Raw genomic sequence first — 19,681 nt, forward strand, 5'->3', positions numbered from 1 at the left:
AGTGACTGCATTCAGCAGCCTACCAACAGGTGTCAGGGTATGGAGCACTGGTGCTTCGAGAGAGCAGGGCCTTGTGGTTAACAGAAGGAGACCTGAGCCGGGGATCAAAAGACCTGGCCTCTGGTCCCGGCTCTACTGACAAGCTGTGTGATGCTGGGTGAGTCCCTCTCTCTCTGGACTCATGATCCTAATCTGTAATAGGAGAGCACAGTTCTCTCGGAGCTTGTAGGATTCTGTCTCCTGTGACTGCGGAGTGCAGAGGCACACACAGGCTTTAAGGCAATGTGGTCCTCAAGCGGGTGCAATTTTGCCCCCCAAGAGACCTGTGCCAATGTCTGGAGACACATTTTGTTGCCACAACTGGATGGTACTACTAATGGATAGAGGCAAGCGATACTGCTAAACATCCTACAATGCACAGGACAGACTCCGCAGCACTTACCCAGCCCCAAGTATCACTAATGACAATGCTGAGAAATCTGGCTTAAGGGAACGACTCCAACTCTCCACCCCCCCCTTTATTGATTAAGATATTACAAATGTGTCCTTATCCCCCCAGTGTGGATTCCAACTCTTGCTCCTCCGCTTTGCAGTCCTCTTTGTGATTCCTGGTAACCATGTTTGGCTCCTCCCCTAATCATCTCTCTTGCTGTGAAGGAACAGGAGTTTAATTTGCTAGCTTGTGCTAAAGTTATTGGCTGGTCTTCAAACATTCATAGCTTTAGTAACTGGTGTATTCGGGTTCATTTAGAGAAGCAGACTACTGGAGTATGCAGTCTGTGTCTGTCCATCTAACCTATATGTGAGATTTATCACCGGGATTTGACCTTATTCAAGAATGGCAGTTACTTAAACGGTCTCAGGAAGGTTGTCTACATGGCTGGTGGTAGAGCTGGGAATCCATGTGGCAGGCAGTGGGGAAGGAGGGATGGGAATACAGTGAGGGGCGAGCAAGGACAAGCTGGAGCCCACTGGGCTGGACTGGAACCTGAGTCAGTTCTCACTTTTGATGAAGTGGGGGTCCTGCAAAAGCTCCCTGGTGGCCTTTGTCACCAAGCTGAAAATAGCCCTGGCCCGGGTGTGTGAAAAGCTGCAGGGGGATCCAGGGGAAGGTAGCAGTTGCAGGCCCAACTGCTGCCCCATCACCAAGTGGGTCCCCAGCAGACACCAAAATGCCTGCCCCTCCCTCACAGGCATCACCACAAACTGACCACTACTTCACTTCCACCTTCCGGACCTTGCCCAGAAATCTCTCCTGTGGCACATCTAATGGGAAATGTACGGAGATGGAAAGTCTGGAAAATGTAGGTCACCTAGCCCCCTTGACGTGTTACAAAGCCACAACCACTGGCTTCCCATTTTTGAGATGAGGGGAAAGAGGGTTCTGGCATCCGGGCTTGTACAAGTTAACCTGTGCGGCGGTGGTCATGAGGAGCTGGACGTCTGGAGTTCTCTTTCCTTTGGAGCAGGAAAAAGCACTCGCAAAGTAAGGATGACTTACCCACTGTTTTGGTCTAAGGAAGTGTTTCTTGGACTTGATGAGAACTTCCACACTCTACTTCAAAGTGCTGGAGATTTTGCTTTTAAAGAGATCGGGAGAGTAATATAACAGCCCTCCTATAAAAAGGATTAGAGAAGCCAGATACAGGAGGTCCCCTATTGTGATTCCATTCATGGGAAATATCCAGAAAAGGTCAATCCATAGACAAAAAGCAGATTGGTGGGTGGCAGGGGCCGATGAGAGGGTTGAGTAGGGAATAACTCCCTGATAGGTACAGGGTTTCCTTTGTGCGGGAGATGAAAATGTTTTGGGACTAGAGAGGGGTAGAGGGTGCACAATATTGTGAATGTACTGAAATTGTTCACTTTTAAATGTCCAGGTTACGTGAATATCACCTCAATAATAATTTTTTACTTTAAATGCAAGATTAGAGATGAGTAGTTTTAAATTCTGGTCTCAATATCAATATTGTTATATAATAGAGTTTGGAATATCATTGATTTTTCCCAGCTTTATTGAGGTATAATTGTCAAAAGTTACATATATTTAAGGTATACAACATAATTTGATATTGTGAAATGATTACTACAATATCAAGTTAATTAACATACCCATCATCTCATAGTTACCTTTTATGTGGTGAACACACTTTAAGATCTACTCTTAGCAAACTTCAAGTATACAATACAGTATTATTAACTATAGTCACCATGATGTACATTACATTCCCAGAACTTACCTTATTCATTGATTTCTTGAAAATAAAAAGAAGGATTTGAAAAATAACTCTGAGTAGTGCTAAGACCTGTATGGTAGCCTAGTCTACAAAAAAATCTAGAAGTCCAGAACAAAGGACTTCTAGAACCTTCTGTTGGGAAAAGCAGGACCCGTAGCCCTGGTGTAGAACTTCTAGAAGTAGTGAAAGGAATTCATGTCCTCGTGTTGCAGATGAGGAAAACCTCTAGGTGAGACTGGCCCCTTTAAGACTCCAAGGCAAGTAATTTGGTAACTAAGGAGTCATAATGGCAATTTTTCTTGGGTAGTTCTCCCTGGAAATGTAGTTCTTACCCTGAGGACCAGAGTAATGAGCAGAGCCATATCCTCCTAGGTTGGGTTGGTGAGAGGTCTATGTAAATGGGCTTACACTTCTTTGGCTTCCTTTTCTAAAATCTAGATGTCCCTGAACTAGACCAGAGAGCATGGTATTTCGTTTGGGCTCTTTTCTATTCTGTGGGGGAACACAAGGTTTAGTGAAATGGGAAGACTTTCTATGAAATATGGTGTAAGTGTTCAGTCCTGTTTCTAAAACAGGAGGGAATGGGAAGGAGAAAGTCTTACCCCAAAGGCACCTGTGAGCCCCATTGCTAATGTTAACGCATCTGCTGAGAGAAGTGCCTATGCAGGAACATGGCTCTGGATTTTTGTTCAGGTTTTTCATGAATCCAGGTATTCTCGATTAACGGGCAGTCAGTGCTTAGGACTTCTCACGCTGAAACAGAGGAGTGGATGAGAGCTGTGCGTTCAGGACTTGGAGGAGATGGGCTGAAGCCCACCGCCATGAGAACTTAGGACTTGGGCACACACACACCGTCCTTCATAGACTCCCTCTTCTTCCAGGATAGGGAGCCAAATTGATCCGTCAGCTTAGAGATGGACATGCTAAAGGACCTTACGTCCATGCAGTTTGAATATGGGATTGAAGAGGAAGACCGCTGCTGGCTGTATTTGCAGGGTCGTTATCAGGGGCGGATGATCGAGGCCTGTGCCCACGCAACCTTCTTCTGCAAGGTACTCCATAATATGAGGTGAGCAAGGTCTCCAGGGTCAGACAGATGGAGAAGAATCTCACTGCAAAGACTCCAAATGGCTTTAACTTTTTATATTGGAGAATAACTTTGGTGTCTTCCTACCTTTTCCAACCCACAATCTATTATTCCTAGTCTGAAAACACCAGAGAAATGCATACTGAGGCCCCTTGGCTGTGGTTCTGTCATAAAACATGGATCAGCGGTGATTTCCTTTCAGTGGGTGGATTGATTAAATAATAAATTCATTCATCCCTCCATTCACTCATTCACTCATGGAGATGACCAATGACTTGTCATCCCATGAAGATGGCATGAGTTCCTTTTTATGGGGCTAATAGTGGAATGCTCCCTCATAGGAAAGCCATTTTAGACTTCAGGGTCCCTATGACCAGATGACTTGCTTGAAACCAGGAACACTGATTTACAGAGAAGCTCTCAGACCAGTCCTGGCTTCTGCTATCTTTGTACAATGTGGCTTCAGACACTTAAATAGAAGTCATGTGAGGGCCAGGTACCTAGGTCTAAGCTCTTGGGTTCTGTAACTCTAGGGTTACTCTTGGTGTATTTGAAAGCACCCGCTCCCCAGTCTACTTCTCAGTCTACTTGCATTGAAATTAGATTAACTCCTTGTTGATGGAACTAGACCTGAAATGAACTTGTTATAGATACAGCATATACCCAAGGAGGCAGGCTGCTTAAGGAGTTTGCTGATTTGTTGACTGATAAGAAGCATAAACCTATTGTTTAATTCAAGATGAGTGGGGAGAAACTGATATGTGAAACTTCCGGGAAGGATTTTATATTTGGAAGGGTCAGGCACTGAGAGAAAATGCTCTCCTGTCAGCCAAGAGAGAAGCCTTAAATAGAATGTGGCTTGTGATGCTTATACGGAAACTCCAGAACTTTGATTTTTATTCTTGTATTTTTTCGAGCTTTAATTTTTCAAAAACTAAATACAGAACAAATATAAGGCTGTCATGTAACAACATAAAACAATGCCTGCTGATTTCTGAGGTCAGGCCGTTTATGTTGGGCCAAGGAAATACACCCAGAACCAACAGTAAGTGAAGTGAGCCTCTGGACAGAGAGGGCTCCAGTACTTGACCCTCACTCAGTTTCTCAGGTCTGTTTTCCCTCATGATAAACCATTTTCTTCTATAAATCATAGGTTTTAAAAAAACTAAGTTACCTGGTTTCCTGGATCTGTGCAGAACTGAAACAGCAAACTAGAAAGAATAGGTGTGTGGCCAGAGACGGGTGCGCTCGCCCTGGTGGCAATGGAAATTGACTGCTGTCTGCACAGAAAACAAGAACAGGCCCATGTTCCCGGATGATGTACAACAGTGGCTGCTCACAACGATGGTCCTGAGTCAAAAAATGGTTTAACATTCAGACCTCATGTTTAAAGCACTCAAGCAACAATGATAAATACTTTAATGTGATTATAAATATGCATCACCAGCTCAAAACCTGGCATCTTATTCAGTGGGATAAAACCAGAGGCATTCCCATGAAAACAGGAACAATAGACATGAAAATCCACTATTCCTACCACACATTTCACCAAGAAAAAGTTCACTTAAAAATGTTTTAAACTGGCCGCGGGCTTCTGTGCAGAGATGGCCAAGTCCAAGAACCACACCATGCACAACCAGTCACGAAAATAGCACAGAAACGGCATCAAGAAATCCTGGTCACAAAGATACGGATCTCTTAAGGGGGTAGACCCCAAGTTCCTAAGGAACATGCGCTTTGCCAAGAAGCACAACAGGAAGGGCCTGAAGAGATGCAGGCCAACAACGCCAAGGCCATGAGCGCACACGCTAAGGCCATCAAGGCCCTGGTCAAGCCCAAGGAGCCCAGGCCCAATATCCTAAAGGGCTGCAGCCACAAACTCAGTCGACTTGCCTACATCTCTCACCTCAAGCTTGGGAAACGTGTTCGTGCCGCATTGCCAAGGGGCTCAGGCTCTGCCGGCTAAAGGCCAAGGCCAAGGCGGAAACCAAGCCCCAGGCTGCGGGTGCGGCTGCAGCTCAGGCTCCCAAAGGTGCCCAGCCCCCCACGAAGGCTCCACAGTAGAGGCCTCTGTCTGCCTGAGGACGGAAGGACTGCTGGGCCCCCTGGGCTGCTGTCTGTGTGGCGCTGGTGTCCTCCTGTGCTGTTTGTACAAATAAACCTGCGGCAGGAAAAAAAAAAAAAGTTTTAAACCAGTGTTGGTCCGTTGAAGGGGTATGTTTTACTTTCTGGAAAATTCACTCAGGGAGCACATTTCATTCCCTAGTGATGCAGCACAAGTGCTTCTCTCGCCTCCTTAAGGTGCCCCAGGCTGCCATCTGAGGAAGTCAGAGCAGGGAATATCAGAGGTTGACAGGCAAGAAGAGCGCCAGGGTGAGCGTGAATTCATGCATGTCTCTGTGTGTTCATTTTCCAGAGAATCAATACGTACGTGGCAAACTTCCAGATATCGCTCCATTGGATCGCACGCCACCGCTCCTAAAGATGAGTTAAAGGTGGGCATCATTGGAGGCGGCCACCTTGGGAAGCAACTGGCTCACGTACTGCTTGATCTTGTCCCCATCCCTCCTGAGAAGCTGTGGATCTCCACTCGGAGGCCCGAGGCCCTGGGTGAGGAGGAGTATACGGTAGAAAGGGGGCTTGGGTGTGCCCTAGAGGTGTTGACCAGGCTGTTGATGAAAGGGGAATCCTCATGTGCAGCATGCTGAGTTCTCAGCTTTCTAGTCTGAGAAGAGCTAGAAAGATTGTTTTTAACTTGTTCCTAAAAACAATTTTCTTCTCCACTAAAATGTTTTATAACCATCTCTCTTCCTTGTGCCCTTGGTGATGAGATATCTTTCTGGATCTTTGATGCAGAGCTTTCCAAATAGAGTTGGGCCCGGCTAGTGTGCTCAGTGGTTAAGCATCAACCTATGAACCAGGAGGTCAGGACTTGATTCCCTGTCAGGGCACATGCCCGGGTTGTAGACTTGATCCCCAGTAGGGGGCCTGTAGGAGGCAGACAATCAATGTTTCTCATCTTTGATGTTTCTATCCTTCTCTCCCTCTCCCACCTCTCTGAAATCAATAAAAACTTAATAAAAATAAGAGTTCAAATCTAACTGGACCAGTTAGAGTCTGGTGTGTGTTAACCAGTTCCAAACATGTGGCCTTGTATTTTTATAAATAACATTTCCTGAATTTTTAAAATTATTCTCTATTGATTCCATCCACTCTGACGATAGAAATCAGAATGGTTGCTTCTGGGGAGACTGACTGAGAAGAGGCCTGAGGGGACTTTCTGAGGAGATGGACATGTTCTAGTTCAGGGTGGGGAACCTTTCTTCGGCCACGGGCCATTTGGATATTTATAATACCATTCTCGGGCCATACAACATTATCAACTTAAAAATAAGCCTGTTCTATTTGGTCAAACATTTAATTAACTCACCCCCAATGCCTTGGCAGGGCCAGACCAAATGATTTTGTGGGCCTTATATGGGCAGTGGGCTGGATGTTCCCCATCCTTTTGTAGATCTTGAAAGAGGAGTGAGTTACATGGGTGTATGGATATGACAAAAGTGATCAAACTGTATTTTCTTCTCTCTCTCTCTCTCTCTCTCTCTCTCTCTCTCTCTCTCTCTCTGTCTCTCTTTTTCTTTCTCCTTACCTGTGGATATTATCCCCGCTGAGCTCTAGAGAGAGTAGAAGGAGAAGGAGAGAGAGAGAGAGAGAGACATTGATTGGTTGCTTCCCACACACACCCCTACCAGGACTGGGGAACCTGCAACCAAGGCAAGTGCCCTTACCAGGAATTGAACCTGAGACACTTTGGTTTGTGAGCTGACACTATAACCACAGAGGCAAACTGGCCAGGGCCAAACTGTATACTTTAGACCTGCATGTTGCACTGTATGTAAATTATGCTTGAATAATTTCTATAAATGTAAAATATTATATGCATATTTTATAAAATTTTGAAAGTTACTCTACAGGAAAATAAATAATAACTACCTATAATCCCCTTACCAGGGATATTACTTCCTGTTTTCTTCTCTGATTAGATTAGATTAGATCAGGAATTGAGACTGTACAAAGTTATTTGTATTCTGCTTTTTCACTTAATATAAGCATATTCTTATTTTAGTTAACATTCTTCAAAATCATGATTTTAAGGTTGTATGGTATTACAAAGTATGGTTGTATGATAATTTATGTAACTGTGGCTTATTGGATTTCCTTGTACATGTTTTTAAAAGTAAAATTACTAGGTCAAAGAAGAGGTACCGCTTTATTAAAATACTAGAAGCCAAGCCTGCAGGGATTGGACCAAAACAAGCTCTCCGACATCCCCCAAGGGGTCCCGGATTGCGAGAGGGTGCAGGCCAGGCCGAGGAACCCCACCAGTGCATGATCGGGGCCGGAGAGGGACCGTGGGAGGGCTTCAGGGCATGTTCGGCCTGTCTCACCCAGTCCTGATCAGCCAGACCCCAGCAGCAAGCTAACCTACCGGTCAGAGAGTCTGCCCCTTGGTGGTCAGCATGTGTCATAGCGACTGGTTGAATGAATGGCTGGGCACTTAGCATATTAGGCTTTTATTATATAGGATAATTTGCATATAGTAAACTGAACATTTCTTACATCACCATAAACTACACATTTTAAAGTGTACAATTTGATGTTTTGCACAGGTGTGTATTTGAAACCATCAACACAGAATGAACTTACCCATCATCCCCCAAAGTTTCCTTGTAATTCCTATCTCTCTACCTCTCTGCAGTCCCCTACCTAGTAAACCACTGATCTGATTTCTGTCATCATCAATTATTTGCATATTCTAAAACATTACACAAATGGAATCATATAGTTTGTACTGTTGCTTGGTCTGATTTCTTTCACTTTGCATAATTACTTTAAGATATAGTTTGTTTCATGTATTGATATTCTTTTTATTTCTGAGTAGTATTTCATTGTGTTAATATTCCAGTTCATCTAGTCTTTTGTTGATGGACATTCCAGTTGTTTCTAGTTTGGGGCTATTACAAATAAAGCTGCTATGAATATTTGTGTACAAATACTAGTGTGGACAAATGTTTTAATTTTTTTTTTTGACATACTTGGGAGTGAAATGGTGGGTCATATGGTAGGAATATTTAATTTTTAAAGTAACTTCTAATACATTTTTTTCAAACTGACTTCCAAAAAAGGTTGTTCAGATATAAACTTTCACCGGTGTTGTGCAAGAACACCCATTTCACTACATTTTTTTTTCAATTCTGGGTCTCTTGTTGTTATTCCACTTACTTATGCATTTATTGGTTGATTCTTGTATGTGTCCTGACTGTGGATTGAATCCATAATCTTGGTGTATGGGGTTGACGCTCTAACCAACTGAGCTACCCGGCCAGGGCCTGAGCCTCTTTTATTTTTTTTTTATCACTATTTTACTATGCCTTTAAAATTTTTCTTATTTTAATATGTCTTTTACTGACCACAAGAATAGTTGGATATTTTTATATGTTTATTGCTATTTTTGTCTTTTTTGAGTTCTTTTGGTCCAGTTTTTCTATTGGCATGCCGGTTTTTTTCTTATTTGTAAATGTTCTTTCTAATTAAGGAAATCTTAACATTTTATCACTCAAGGCAAATTTTGAAAAATCTCATTGATAGGACTAGTATGTATGGTATTTCAACAAACTACATATATTTTTTTGGGAAGCGATATGTTTATTAATAACTAGAGGCCTGCTCTGGCTGGCTTGGCTCAGTGGATAGAGCGTCAGCCTGAGGACTGAAGGGTCCCAGGTTCGGTTCTGGCCAAGGGCACATGCCTGGGTTGCGGGCTTTATCCCCAGTAGGGGGTGTGCAGGAGGCAGCCGATCAGTGATTCTCTTTCATCATTGATGTTTCTATCTCTCTCTCCCTTTCCCTTCCTCTCTGAAATCAATAAAGAAATAAAAATTAAAAAAAAATAACTAGAGGCCTGGTGCACAAAATTTGCACACTCAGAGAGGGGTCCCTCAACCTGGCCTGTGCCCTCTTGCAGTCTGGGAGCCCTCAGGGGATGTCCGTCAGTCAGACATCCTTAGTGCTGCTGCGGAGGCAGGAGAGGCTCCTGCCACTGCTGCTGCGCTCACCAGCTGTGAGCCCAGCTTCTGGCTAAGCAGCGTTCCCCCTGTGGTAGCGCACTGACCATCAGGGGGCAGCTCCTACATTGAGTGTCTGCCTCCTGGTGGTCAGTTCTCGTCATAGCGACCGGTCATTCCGCCATTCAGTTGATTTCATATTAGCCTTTTATTACATAGGATAAAGTTACAGTTTTAGAATATCACTGTCTATTGAGTAAGAAAGCTAGAATTCAACATGCTCAGCATCAGCCTCTATGTACTTTTGAGAACATAGAAGGGAGGTGCCTGTTTTCTAAACTTACTACCTGGAAGCACCTGAGTACCTCAATGATCTCAGCATCAGATTTATCATGTATTCTTGCTGGTTGAGATAAGGAGTGACCTCTCCAGTGTCTAATGCTCTCTTTTCTTTTTTAAAAATATATTTTTATTGATTTCAGAGAGGAAAGGAGAGCGGGAGAGAGATAGAAACATCAATGATGAGAGAGAATCATTGATTGGCTGCCTCCTGCACACCCCCCCACTGGGAATTGAACCCACAACCCAGGCATGTGCCCTTGGCTGGAATCGAACCTGGGACCCTTCAATCCACAGGCCGACACTCTATCTACTCAGCCAAACCAGCTAGGGCTCTAATACTCTCTTTTCAATACCATTTAAAACATAGGACCATGTGTGACTTTATGTTTTTACTTTTGAAAATACATATAAGGACAACCTAATGATCAAATACCAAGGGGTGTTTTTATACAACTACATGATTTATCACATTTCTCTCTACATTTATAAATATCTTAACATTAAATTGTGTATCCTTTATAGAAACTGTAAGCTTATTTCCCCCAAATCTTCCCAGCTTCTACCCTAGACTCTTCCAGTCTCTTAGTCTTTCCTACTAACTCAAGCCAGTTAACTGTGTAATTTTAGCCCAGTTATATAACTTCTTGAAGACTCAGTTTCCTCATCTATAATATATGAATAATACTAGTCTCTGACTTACCCTGGCTGGTGTGGATGTTGGCTGACCATGGTCCTGTCCACTGAAAAGTCACAGTTCAATTCCCAGTTAGGGCACATGCCTGGGTTGTGGGCTCGATCCCTGCTCAGGGTACATGTGAGAGACAGCTAATCGATGTTTCTCTTACACATCGATGCTTCTCTAAAATCAAGAAGAAGTATTAAAAAATACTAGTTTCTGCCTCATAAGGTCCTTATGAGAACTTCCTTCGATAATACATATAAAGTACTTTGTGTATTATCTGACACATAATAAACCTTCAGTAAATTGGAGCAGAAGGCGTTTGAAAACCTCCAGCATTTGAGGTAAGCATTTGAGAAATTGTCTCATAATCTCAAATGCTGCCGCTGTGGCTGCCAGCGCTGCTAGCAGGGGGCAGGGCATTGCTGCATGGCTCCTAGATGGCATGAGCGCATCTCTTCTGATTTATGTGACAAGAGTTGAGATAAAATAATTGTCTTCCTCTCCCTACAGTTGATGTTCAGGCCCAACTCTCCTCTGTACTGTGATTTTTCTGTCTTCTATCCCTCCCAGAGGAGTTGCAGAACCTGGGGGTCCGGTGCTTTTACCATAACGCCTATCTGGTGGGCTGGGCCGACGTGATATTCCTCTGCTGCCTGCCATCTCAGCTGCCTAATATCTGCGCAGAAATAAACACCAGCTTTAAAAAAGACGGCATTGTGTACAGCTTTGTAGCTGCCATCCCAATACCCAGGTACCTTGCTAGGGGGAGCCCAGAACTGGCAGACCTGCTCTGTTGTCCTCCGCCCTGGCTTCTGCTCCCACCTCCACCCAGCTCCTACCTGTGGGAGGTGGTCATTCCCAGGAGTAAGGTGGAAACCGCTTCACCTGCAGGGCCCAGCCAGGCTTTCTTTTTTTTAAAATATATATTTTATTGATTTTTTACAGAGAGGAAGGGAGAAGAATAGAGAGTTAGAAACATCGATGAGAGAGAAACACCGATCAGCTGCCTCCTGCACAACCCCCACTGGTGATGTGCCTGCAACCAAGGTACATGCCCTTGACCGGAATCGAACCTGGGACCCTTCAGTCCGCAGGCCGACGCTCTATCCACTGAGCCAAACCTGTCAGGACCCAGCCAGGCTTTCTAATTGTGTCTTTCCCCATGTCTCTGCAAACCGCCCCTGGGGGTGGGTCATTTTCTTTGATGTGCAAAAGGTTGGAACTGCAATAGAGCATTGCCTCCCACTGCTTGCAGCTGACTCATGTTCCCCTGTGCATCAGTGAGAGGGGAAACCACCAGTCCACAGGATGAAGAGTGTTCGAGAGCATGTCAGGTGTTATTTTTCTACCCCTAGTGTCGAGGCCAGTGCCAGGCAAGTGATAACATTCAGTGAGTGTTTGTTAGGCAGATGGCTAAACAATCCAACTAGGTAGTGTCCTCAGCGCTGACCCGCACCTGTGCTGTGGGGGGCTGGGGAGTGGAGGTGGGGATATCTGTTGTTGGGGTTGGCTGTTAACTCTGTGGATCATGTGGTTTATTCTAGTCCTGGCCTGCACTCCCTGACTTTGTGGCTTTACTTTCAGGTTGAAAAGGCTGCTGGACCACACCAGTATCTTGCGGCCTCACTATCAATGTGTTGAAGGTTTTGCTAATATCTGGCAGTCCAACAGGGAAATCACAGCTGCTCTCCAAGATCCGGAGATTCTTCAGGCTACCTGCCCCTACAACCCTGCTGGTAATGGCTCACCCTAGTTTTGGCACTCTTTTAAAAATTACTTTCCTCCTGGCCTGTTACTATCTTATTAGATCCAAGCGTGTGTGTGTGTGTGTGTGTGTGTGTGTGTGTGTGTTGGGGAGTACTGTATAGCTAGATGCATTCTCAGCTATTTAGGTTTTATACAGGAACAACTTTGGTGGCAAAAAAACCCCCACAAAAACAAACAAAAAAAACGGTCCTAATTAGGGAAAGCTGAGAAGTCTGAATATTTGGATCCTTTAAGAATGAACTGGAAACAACCTGAGGGGAGAGTCTATTTAAACAGGAGGATGTACTGTCTGGGACTAAATGGGTTTTTTTGTGCTTTTCTTTTATCCTCACCTGAGGATGTGCGTATTGATTTGAGAGGAGAGAGAGAAAGAGATGACAGAGAAAACATAGACTGGCTGCTCTCACGTGCACCCCAACCTGGTTTGGAACCACAACCCAGGTATGTGCCCTGCCTGGGACTCGAACCTGCAACCCTTTGAACATGGGATGATGCTCCAACCAACTGGGCCACACTGGCTGGGCTGGGATTAAGGGGTTTTTCCCTGCTCTAATCTTTTCCCTAGCTCCTTCTTAATTGGTAAGGTCTGATGTAGAAATTCCTAGAGATGCTTTTGCCATTAGAAATGTCCACATTAGCCCAGCTGAGGTGGCTTAGTGGTTGAGCTTTGACCTATCAGCTAGAAGGTCATGGTTCAATTCCCTGGTCAAGGCACATGCCAAAGTTGCAGGTTCCATCCCCAGTGTGGGGCCTGCAGAAGGCAGCCAATCAATGATTCTCATCATTGATGTTTCTCTCCCTCTCCCTTCCTCTCTAAAATTAATAAGAACATATATTTTAAAAAATGTCCACATTAGTCATACTTGTCCTACCATGGCAGGGTCAACAGGATGTGTTATCAAGGTCACCAGCAGGGCTCTTGGCCAGGGAGGGGGAGTATTTGCTTATCTTGAGGTTCATATGACCAACTTGTCTTTGAAAAAAGGTGGTTATTCACTGTCTGGGTTGGTCCTAGGGCCCCTGCAAACGTTTTTGGTGGCGCTAACTGGTCTTTCCTTTGTCATTGATTTGTAGGCGGGATAATCCTCAATATCAAGTGGTTGGAAGGAGTGTTCTACGCAGCCTTGAACACCTGCACAGCAAAGGACCTGCCCCACCCACTAACACTGCAGCTTATAAATGAGCTGTTCCTCTCTGTGCACACCGATGACTGTGGGGAAGGTAAAGAATCGTGCCCAAAACTCCAATTACAAGACTTTGTCAGCCAGGTCTATGCCAAGGGCCTGACTCAGAGAAGGTAAGGTATGGCGGCTGGCTGTTCTAATTCCTTCCACACTGTTGTCTTAGCAGGCACTTTTTTCTTCCCCTTTTATGTTATCTTTGAAAACTTAAAGAATACATTCTTGTAAAAAATCTGGCTAGTAGAAGAAGGAAAGCCTTCCTTTGCTTCCCAAGTACAATTTCATAGACTTTACATCTAATGGATTTTAGATTTCTTTTCATTATATTTAAGTGTGGACATATATGCCGGGAGCCGGTCCATCCTTGCTGTTTCAAGGGACTTGGCATATATGGCATACAGTTCTTAATATGTTTGCTCACCTTCTTGGCGCTGTGTTTTAACCAAGGTCACCTCTCAGAGAAAGGTTGAATCCCCAGGTAGGGATTTTCCCCTGAAGTTAGGGAGGGAATAAAACCCCTCAACTAAGTGCCAGGCGGGTAATTAATCACTTTAACTATGAACAATCGTGCTTAAGCTACATAATCTTTACTCCCTGGAATGGAGATAAGAAACGCCCTAACCTTTGTAATAGAGATTGATAGGATTGAATCAACTGGTATAAATACAGATGCAACAAGATAACAACAGACAGAATTCAGAAGACAGAAAGACACAGAACTTAGAACACAGGGCTTGGAAGACAGGACCAAGAGAGACAGAGCCTAGGCACAGAACCTACACAGAGCATTCTCTAGAGACAGAAGAACTTCGCTGGCGAGAGCATGCCGGAGGATCCTGGACAGGGACTGGCCTCGGAGCCTGGAGGCGGAGCCTGGCAAGAGAGCATGGCAGGGGATCCTGGACTGAACCTGACTGCGGAGATTGGCAGGAGAGCCTGAGTAGAACCTGGTGACTGAACCTGACTGGAGAACCTGGACAGAACCTGGCTGGAGATCCTAAGCAGAACCTCTCTGGAGATCCAGACCAGAACTTGGCTGGAGATCCTGGCTAGAGATCCTGGCTAGGCTGCTGATCAACTGAACACTGTCTCCGTGTCCTTCCTTCTTCGCCGACTCCGTCTACGCCTTTGGGAACCCCTGGACCTGCTGGGGTTGGACCCCGGCACATATATATCATTATATACATTTTAGAAACATGGGAACTATATGTACTGCATTTTCACTTACTATGTCATGGATACAATCATATTTGTTTCATGTATGAGCAACTGCATAGGCATCCATTAATACATTTGAATTTATTTATCCTATTTCCTCTTGATGGTGTTGTAGTCCTCCCTGCCCCAAATTTGACATCAAGGGCTACATTGAACATTCTTGTAATTGTTTTGCATACTTGCATCAGTATTTCTGTTGGATGAATAGTTAGAGTAATATTTCTGGGTTTGAGATGATATATATATATATAAGTGTGTCCCAAAAAATGTATACACACTTTGAATAATTATTAATTCCAATGGGTTAAAAGAAAGAAACATTAATTGAGCTATCAGCTGTAAAGTGTGTATACATCTTGGAGGGACACCCTGTGTTTTGTTTGTGGGCGTTTGTAAATTGCTTATCGAAAACATGGTGCTTATTTTTATTTCCACCGATAGTGTGAGAGAGTGTCCTTACCTATGGCTTCATAACTTTAAGATCAATCTGTTTAACCTTTGATAATCTAATGGGAAAAAAATGCTGCTCTTATTACAATTGCCTCTTGTCACTAAATTCACTGGACGCATTTAAATCCTCTTCTTCCTTGACTATTGAAATGCCATTCTTTTTGGTGCAATCTCCTCTTTTGGCTTTCCTGATACCCTCCCGTTCTCCTCATTTTCTTTCTGTCTTTCCGGCCCCTCCTTGGCCAGCTTCTCTTCTGCCCCATCCTTAAATCTGGGAGTTTTCAGGGCTCGGTCATAGGCCTTCCTTTTCTTTCTACACTTGGTTTCTGGGTGATCTTTTTCCACTTCGGGAACTTATGTTGCCAACTTTACAGGGACACCACCGAGCCTATATCTCTACCAGGGGTCCTCAAACTATGGCCCACGGGCCACATGCAAATACAAATATTGTATTTGTTCCCGTTTTGTTTTTTTACTTCAAAATAAGATATGTGCAGTGTGCATAGGAATTTGTTCATAGTTTTTTTTAAATTATAGTCTGGCCCTCCAATGGCCTGAGGGACAGTGAACTGGCCCCCTGTTTAAAAAGTTTGAGGACCCCTGTGTCTGTTTCATGCCAAGGTAGTTCACATTATCTGTCTCCACTCAGACTTGGTGTGTCCAAAGCAGACCTGCTCTTCCTGGATTTCTTATCTAGTTACAAGCTTCTTCACCAGTTGTTCAAGCCAGACCTCTGGAAGTAATCCTTGATTCTTCCCTCTTTTGTATTCTAATCAATCACCAATGGCCTGCCTTACACTTCCAGTTTTGGGATTTCCCTCCCCCATTTTCCTGGAATTCCCTCCATGGCTCTCTTATTGTGGATCTTGTTCTGGATCTCTCTTCCTCTGGCATGGCTTACTCCTTCATTGGGGATCAGGTCCTCCTCCAGGGGCTTCCTTAGGAAAGGATGCCTTGGAAGTAATTGTTAGAGACTATGTCTGAAAATGTTTTTATTCTAACCTAATATTTTTATTGGGAACATAGCCAGGCATAGAATTCTAGCTTAGAAATAATTTTCCCTCAGAAGTTTGAAGGCATTGCTCCATTGTCTTTCAGTCGTTAGAGTTACTATTGAGAGAGAGGCCCGGGGTACCTCTAGTTTTTGAATTCATCCTTTCTCTGAAACCTCAGTCTTTTGTGGGTAAATGGACTGTGCCTTGGCTCATGTTATTGTCCATATTCTTTCCAGCTTCCAAACTCATTGCTCTTGTGTTCTCTCTCATCATTTTATGTTCTTGGACTATTTTTTATTTGGATTGTTTACTTTTTATTTATTGTTTTACAGGGGTTTTCAATAGGGATATATTTTAAGTATCCTATATAATAAAAGGGTAATATGCAAATAGACTGAACGGCAGAACAACTGAACAACCAACCTAAGTGTAATATGCTAATGATATGCTAAGGCTGCTCAACCACTTGCTATGGTGTACACTGACCACAAGGGGGCAGACAGTCGACCAGTCACTATGACGTGCACTGACCACCAGGGGGCAGATCCTCTGACCAGTAGGTTAGCTTGCTGCTGGGGTCTGGCTGATCGGGACTGAGCCAGATGGGCTGGACGCACCCTGGAGCCCTTCCGTGGTCCCTCCCTGGCCCGATTGTGCACCGGTGGGGTCCCTCAGCCTGGCCTGCGCCCTCTCACAATTCAGGACCCCTTGGGGATGTAGGAGAGCTGGTTTCAGCCCAATCCCGCAGGCTACTCCCCTTGGGAGGGTGCCAGACACAGGGCTCATGGCTGGCGAACACTGCTGTGGCAGCGCGAGCCTCTCCTGATTGGGACTGATTGGGCACAAGCCTGTGGCAGGCACAGTGGGGCCAGGATGAGTGGGAGCAGCAGGTAGGAGCTGCAGGCAGCATTGGACCCTGGGTTTCAGCTTTATCCCTACAGGCCACCCTGAGGGACCCCACCTGTGCACAAATTCATGCACCAGGCCACTAGTTAGAAATATTTTTCATATTCTTTTTGGTATCTTTTGCTGTACAGAGCTTCTAATTTTTACAGTCAAAATTTTCAAGTTACTTCTTTATGGTTTCAAGTCATACTTATAAAGGCCTTCTTTATCCCAAAATGTTCTAAATCTTCTTCTAGGATTTTATTTTTTAAATATTTAAGTCTTTAATAAATTTAGGGTTTTTATTCATTTTTGAAAGCCAGTTGTCTTAACACTATAGAGTAGCCAATCCGCCCTGACCGGTTTGGCTCAGTGGATAGAGCGTCGGCCTGAGGACTGAGAGGTCCCGGGTTCGGTTCCGGTCGGGGGCATGTATCTTGGTTGTCGGCACATCCCCATTGGGGAGTGTGCGTGAGGCAGCTGATTGATGTTTCTCTCTCATCGATGTTTCTAACTCTCTGTCCCTCTCCCTTCCTCTCTGTAAAAAATGAATAAAATATACTAAAAAAAAAATAAATAAATAAAAATAAAATAGAGTAGCCAATCCTTTTCCTATCAATTTGAAATGTGATTTTTATCATTTGGTAAACTGCAGGATATTAATGGGCAAGCTAACTTCTACTCTTTCCCTAAAGAGTTGAAGAGGATGCCTTTTTTTTAAAAGAGGATATTTGAAATATTTTTCATTCCTAATGTTCATGATCCTTTGATGTAGTCTCTTTCTAAATTCAAGAAAAATACACTGAAAAGGATGTCAATGTCACTATCATAATCATTCTCTAACTATGAATTCCTCCCAAGATGCACTTAGAGAAATGTATGTAAGTACAATTAAATCTACATATTGGGTAGTTTTAGCTGAATTTTTTTATTTAATTGTGAATTTGAATTAGGTTGATATAGAAAAATGAAGAACCTTATTTCCAAGTGGAGGAACACATTTTTTTTTTTAAATTAAAGGGAGGGGGGGAGAGAGAAAGAGAGAGAGAGGAGAAACATCCATTGGTTGTTTCCCACACAGGGTGGTGCTCCAACCAATGGAGCCCCCATTTGTCAGGGCACAAAACATTCTTTAAAGGAAATGTGTACAGCTAAATCATTTCTTTTGAGCAGACCTAAAAGTAACAGTTGTTTTGTTTTTTGTTTTTCCCACCCAGGCCTCTACCCTGGTTTGATCTGGCTTCTGTGCAACTCAGGGAAACTCCCTTTACCAGGAAGCTCTTAACCTGTACTAGTCTCCAGGACCACATTATTCATTTCTACTGTAATGAATTTGGCCTCTCCTTTACCAAAGAACAACAGCCAATGGTTTCCAGAAACTGTCTGTTCTAATAAGAGAAGATACCTCAGGACTCAGGATTCTTTCTCTCACTACAATGGTCATATTCAGATCATCACAACTGACAGTGGGGACTCATGGGACTGTTTGCAAAAGTTAGGCAATCAGGAATTAGAAAATGGTACTGATGGCTCTTTATAATATAGATTAAAATGAGAGGTCCTTTACATTGGTATATGTGTGTATCTGTGAAACTACATAACCCAACACACTTAAGTAAGCTGCTTCCCCATGAGAGCCTTGCTAATACAAATTATCTCTCTTCTAAAAGCTGAATTTAAGAAGGTATAATGTCATTATTAGCTTCTTTTCCTGTAGTGGTATATAGCTGACAAATGATACAGCTTCACTTTCCTAGCATTTTAGATAGAGAAGAAAAATGTGTGGTAAACAACTTAACTGTGACTCATTTCATGCTTATTTTAGCTATATGTGACTTGGTACTATCTTATTTAAAAAGCTATTCCCATTTAAAGCATTTTTAACCATACAAACATTTTTTTTAAATAGCTGGCATTTTTATTAAGTGGCTAAAAGTACTTTTGTGAAATAGAGACCTTATTTCTATAGTGCAAGTTTATTTCCTTTATGTTGTAAATACTTTATGCCAATTATAACACAGCAGGAAAGAGCAGCAGTGACCACTAAGTGGAGAAAGAGGAACAAAACCTTGTGTGCCAACTGCTAAAGTGCTTTTGAACAAAGCCATTCGCTCCATAAGTAAACCACCATGGCCCTACCTTAATCATTCACACTTTTCTTTTCTGCATAATTATGACTTAGGCAAATTCAATGGTATTGAATGATTTGAGATAAAAATGTTAGTCCAATTTAAGGGAAAATCAGGCTCATCACTAAATATATATGTTTTTAAAATGTATTTTTATTGCCTTCAGAGGAAGGGAGAGGGAGAGAGTGATAGAAACATCAATGATGATAGAGAATCATTGATTGCCTGCCTCCTACATGCCCCACACTGGGGATCAAGCCCGCAACCCCGGCATGTGCCCTTTTCTGGAATCGAACCTGGGACCTTTCAGTCCACAGGTTGATGCTCTATCCACTGAGCCAAACTGGCTAGGGCTCATCACTAAATATTAACATTCTGTGTGAATGCTAATTTGAGGCACTGTTCCTTCTCTCAGTAGAAAAAAAAAAGAAATGTATTCCTTTGACTATTCATTCAGGTGTGGGGAACTGGACAGGATACATCTTTGCCCTTCTGGATAATGGTGGCCCTTTAGTGGTTTTTAGGATTAAGAAGTGAGACTGGGGGGTGGGGGTGCGGGGGGGGGGGCGGGAAGAGCAGTTAAATCTATAAAAGTAGAGAGGAACTGGAGTTATTCAAGTGACAAAAAGTATTTTGTAATTTC

The 19,681-nt window shown here is 43.5% G+C and overlaps 1 protein-coding gene and 1 pseudogene across 1 annotated transcript; both read left to right on the forward strand.

Annotated features, from left to right (window-relative positions):
- Positions 1–44: 44 nt before the first annotated feature.
- On the forward strand, positions 45–18,771 carry NOXRED1 (NADP dependent oxidoreductase domain containing 1). The gene is made up of 8 exons (XM_059689321.1): positions 45–157; positions 1,194–1,486; positions 3,119–3,306; positions 5,741–5,934; positions 10,984–11,164; positions 11,998–12,149; positions 13,255–13,477; positions 18,127–18,771. Exons 3-8 carry the CDS (start codon positions 3,152–3,154, stop codon positions 18,299–18,301), a joined length of 1,080 nt encoding a protein of 359 aa, XP_059545304.1. The 5' UTR covers positions 45–157; positions 1,194–1,486; positions 3,119–3,151; the 3' UTR covers positions 18,302–18,771.
- LOC132230989 (large ribosomal subunit protein eL29-like) lies at positions 4,653–5,508 on the forward strand (annotated as a pseudogene).
- Positions 18,772–19,681: the final 910 nt, after the last annotated feature.

Source organism: Myotis daubentonii, chromosome 1 (assembly GCF_963259705.1).
Source record: "Myotis daubentonii chromosome 1, mMyoDau2.1, whole genome shotgun sequence".
NCBI lineage: Eukaryota > Metazoa > Chordata > Mammalia > Chiroptera > Vespertilionidae > Myotis > Myotis daubentonii.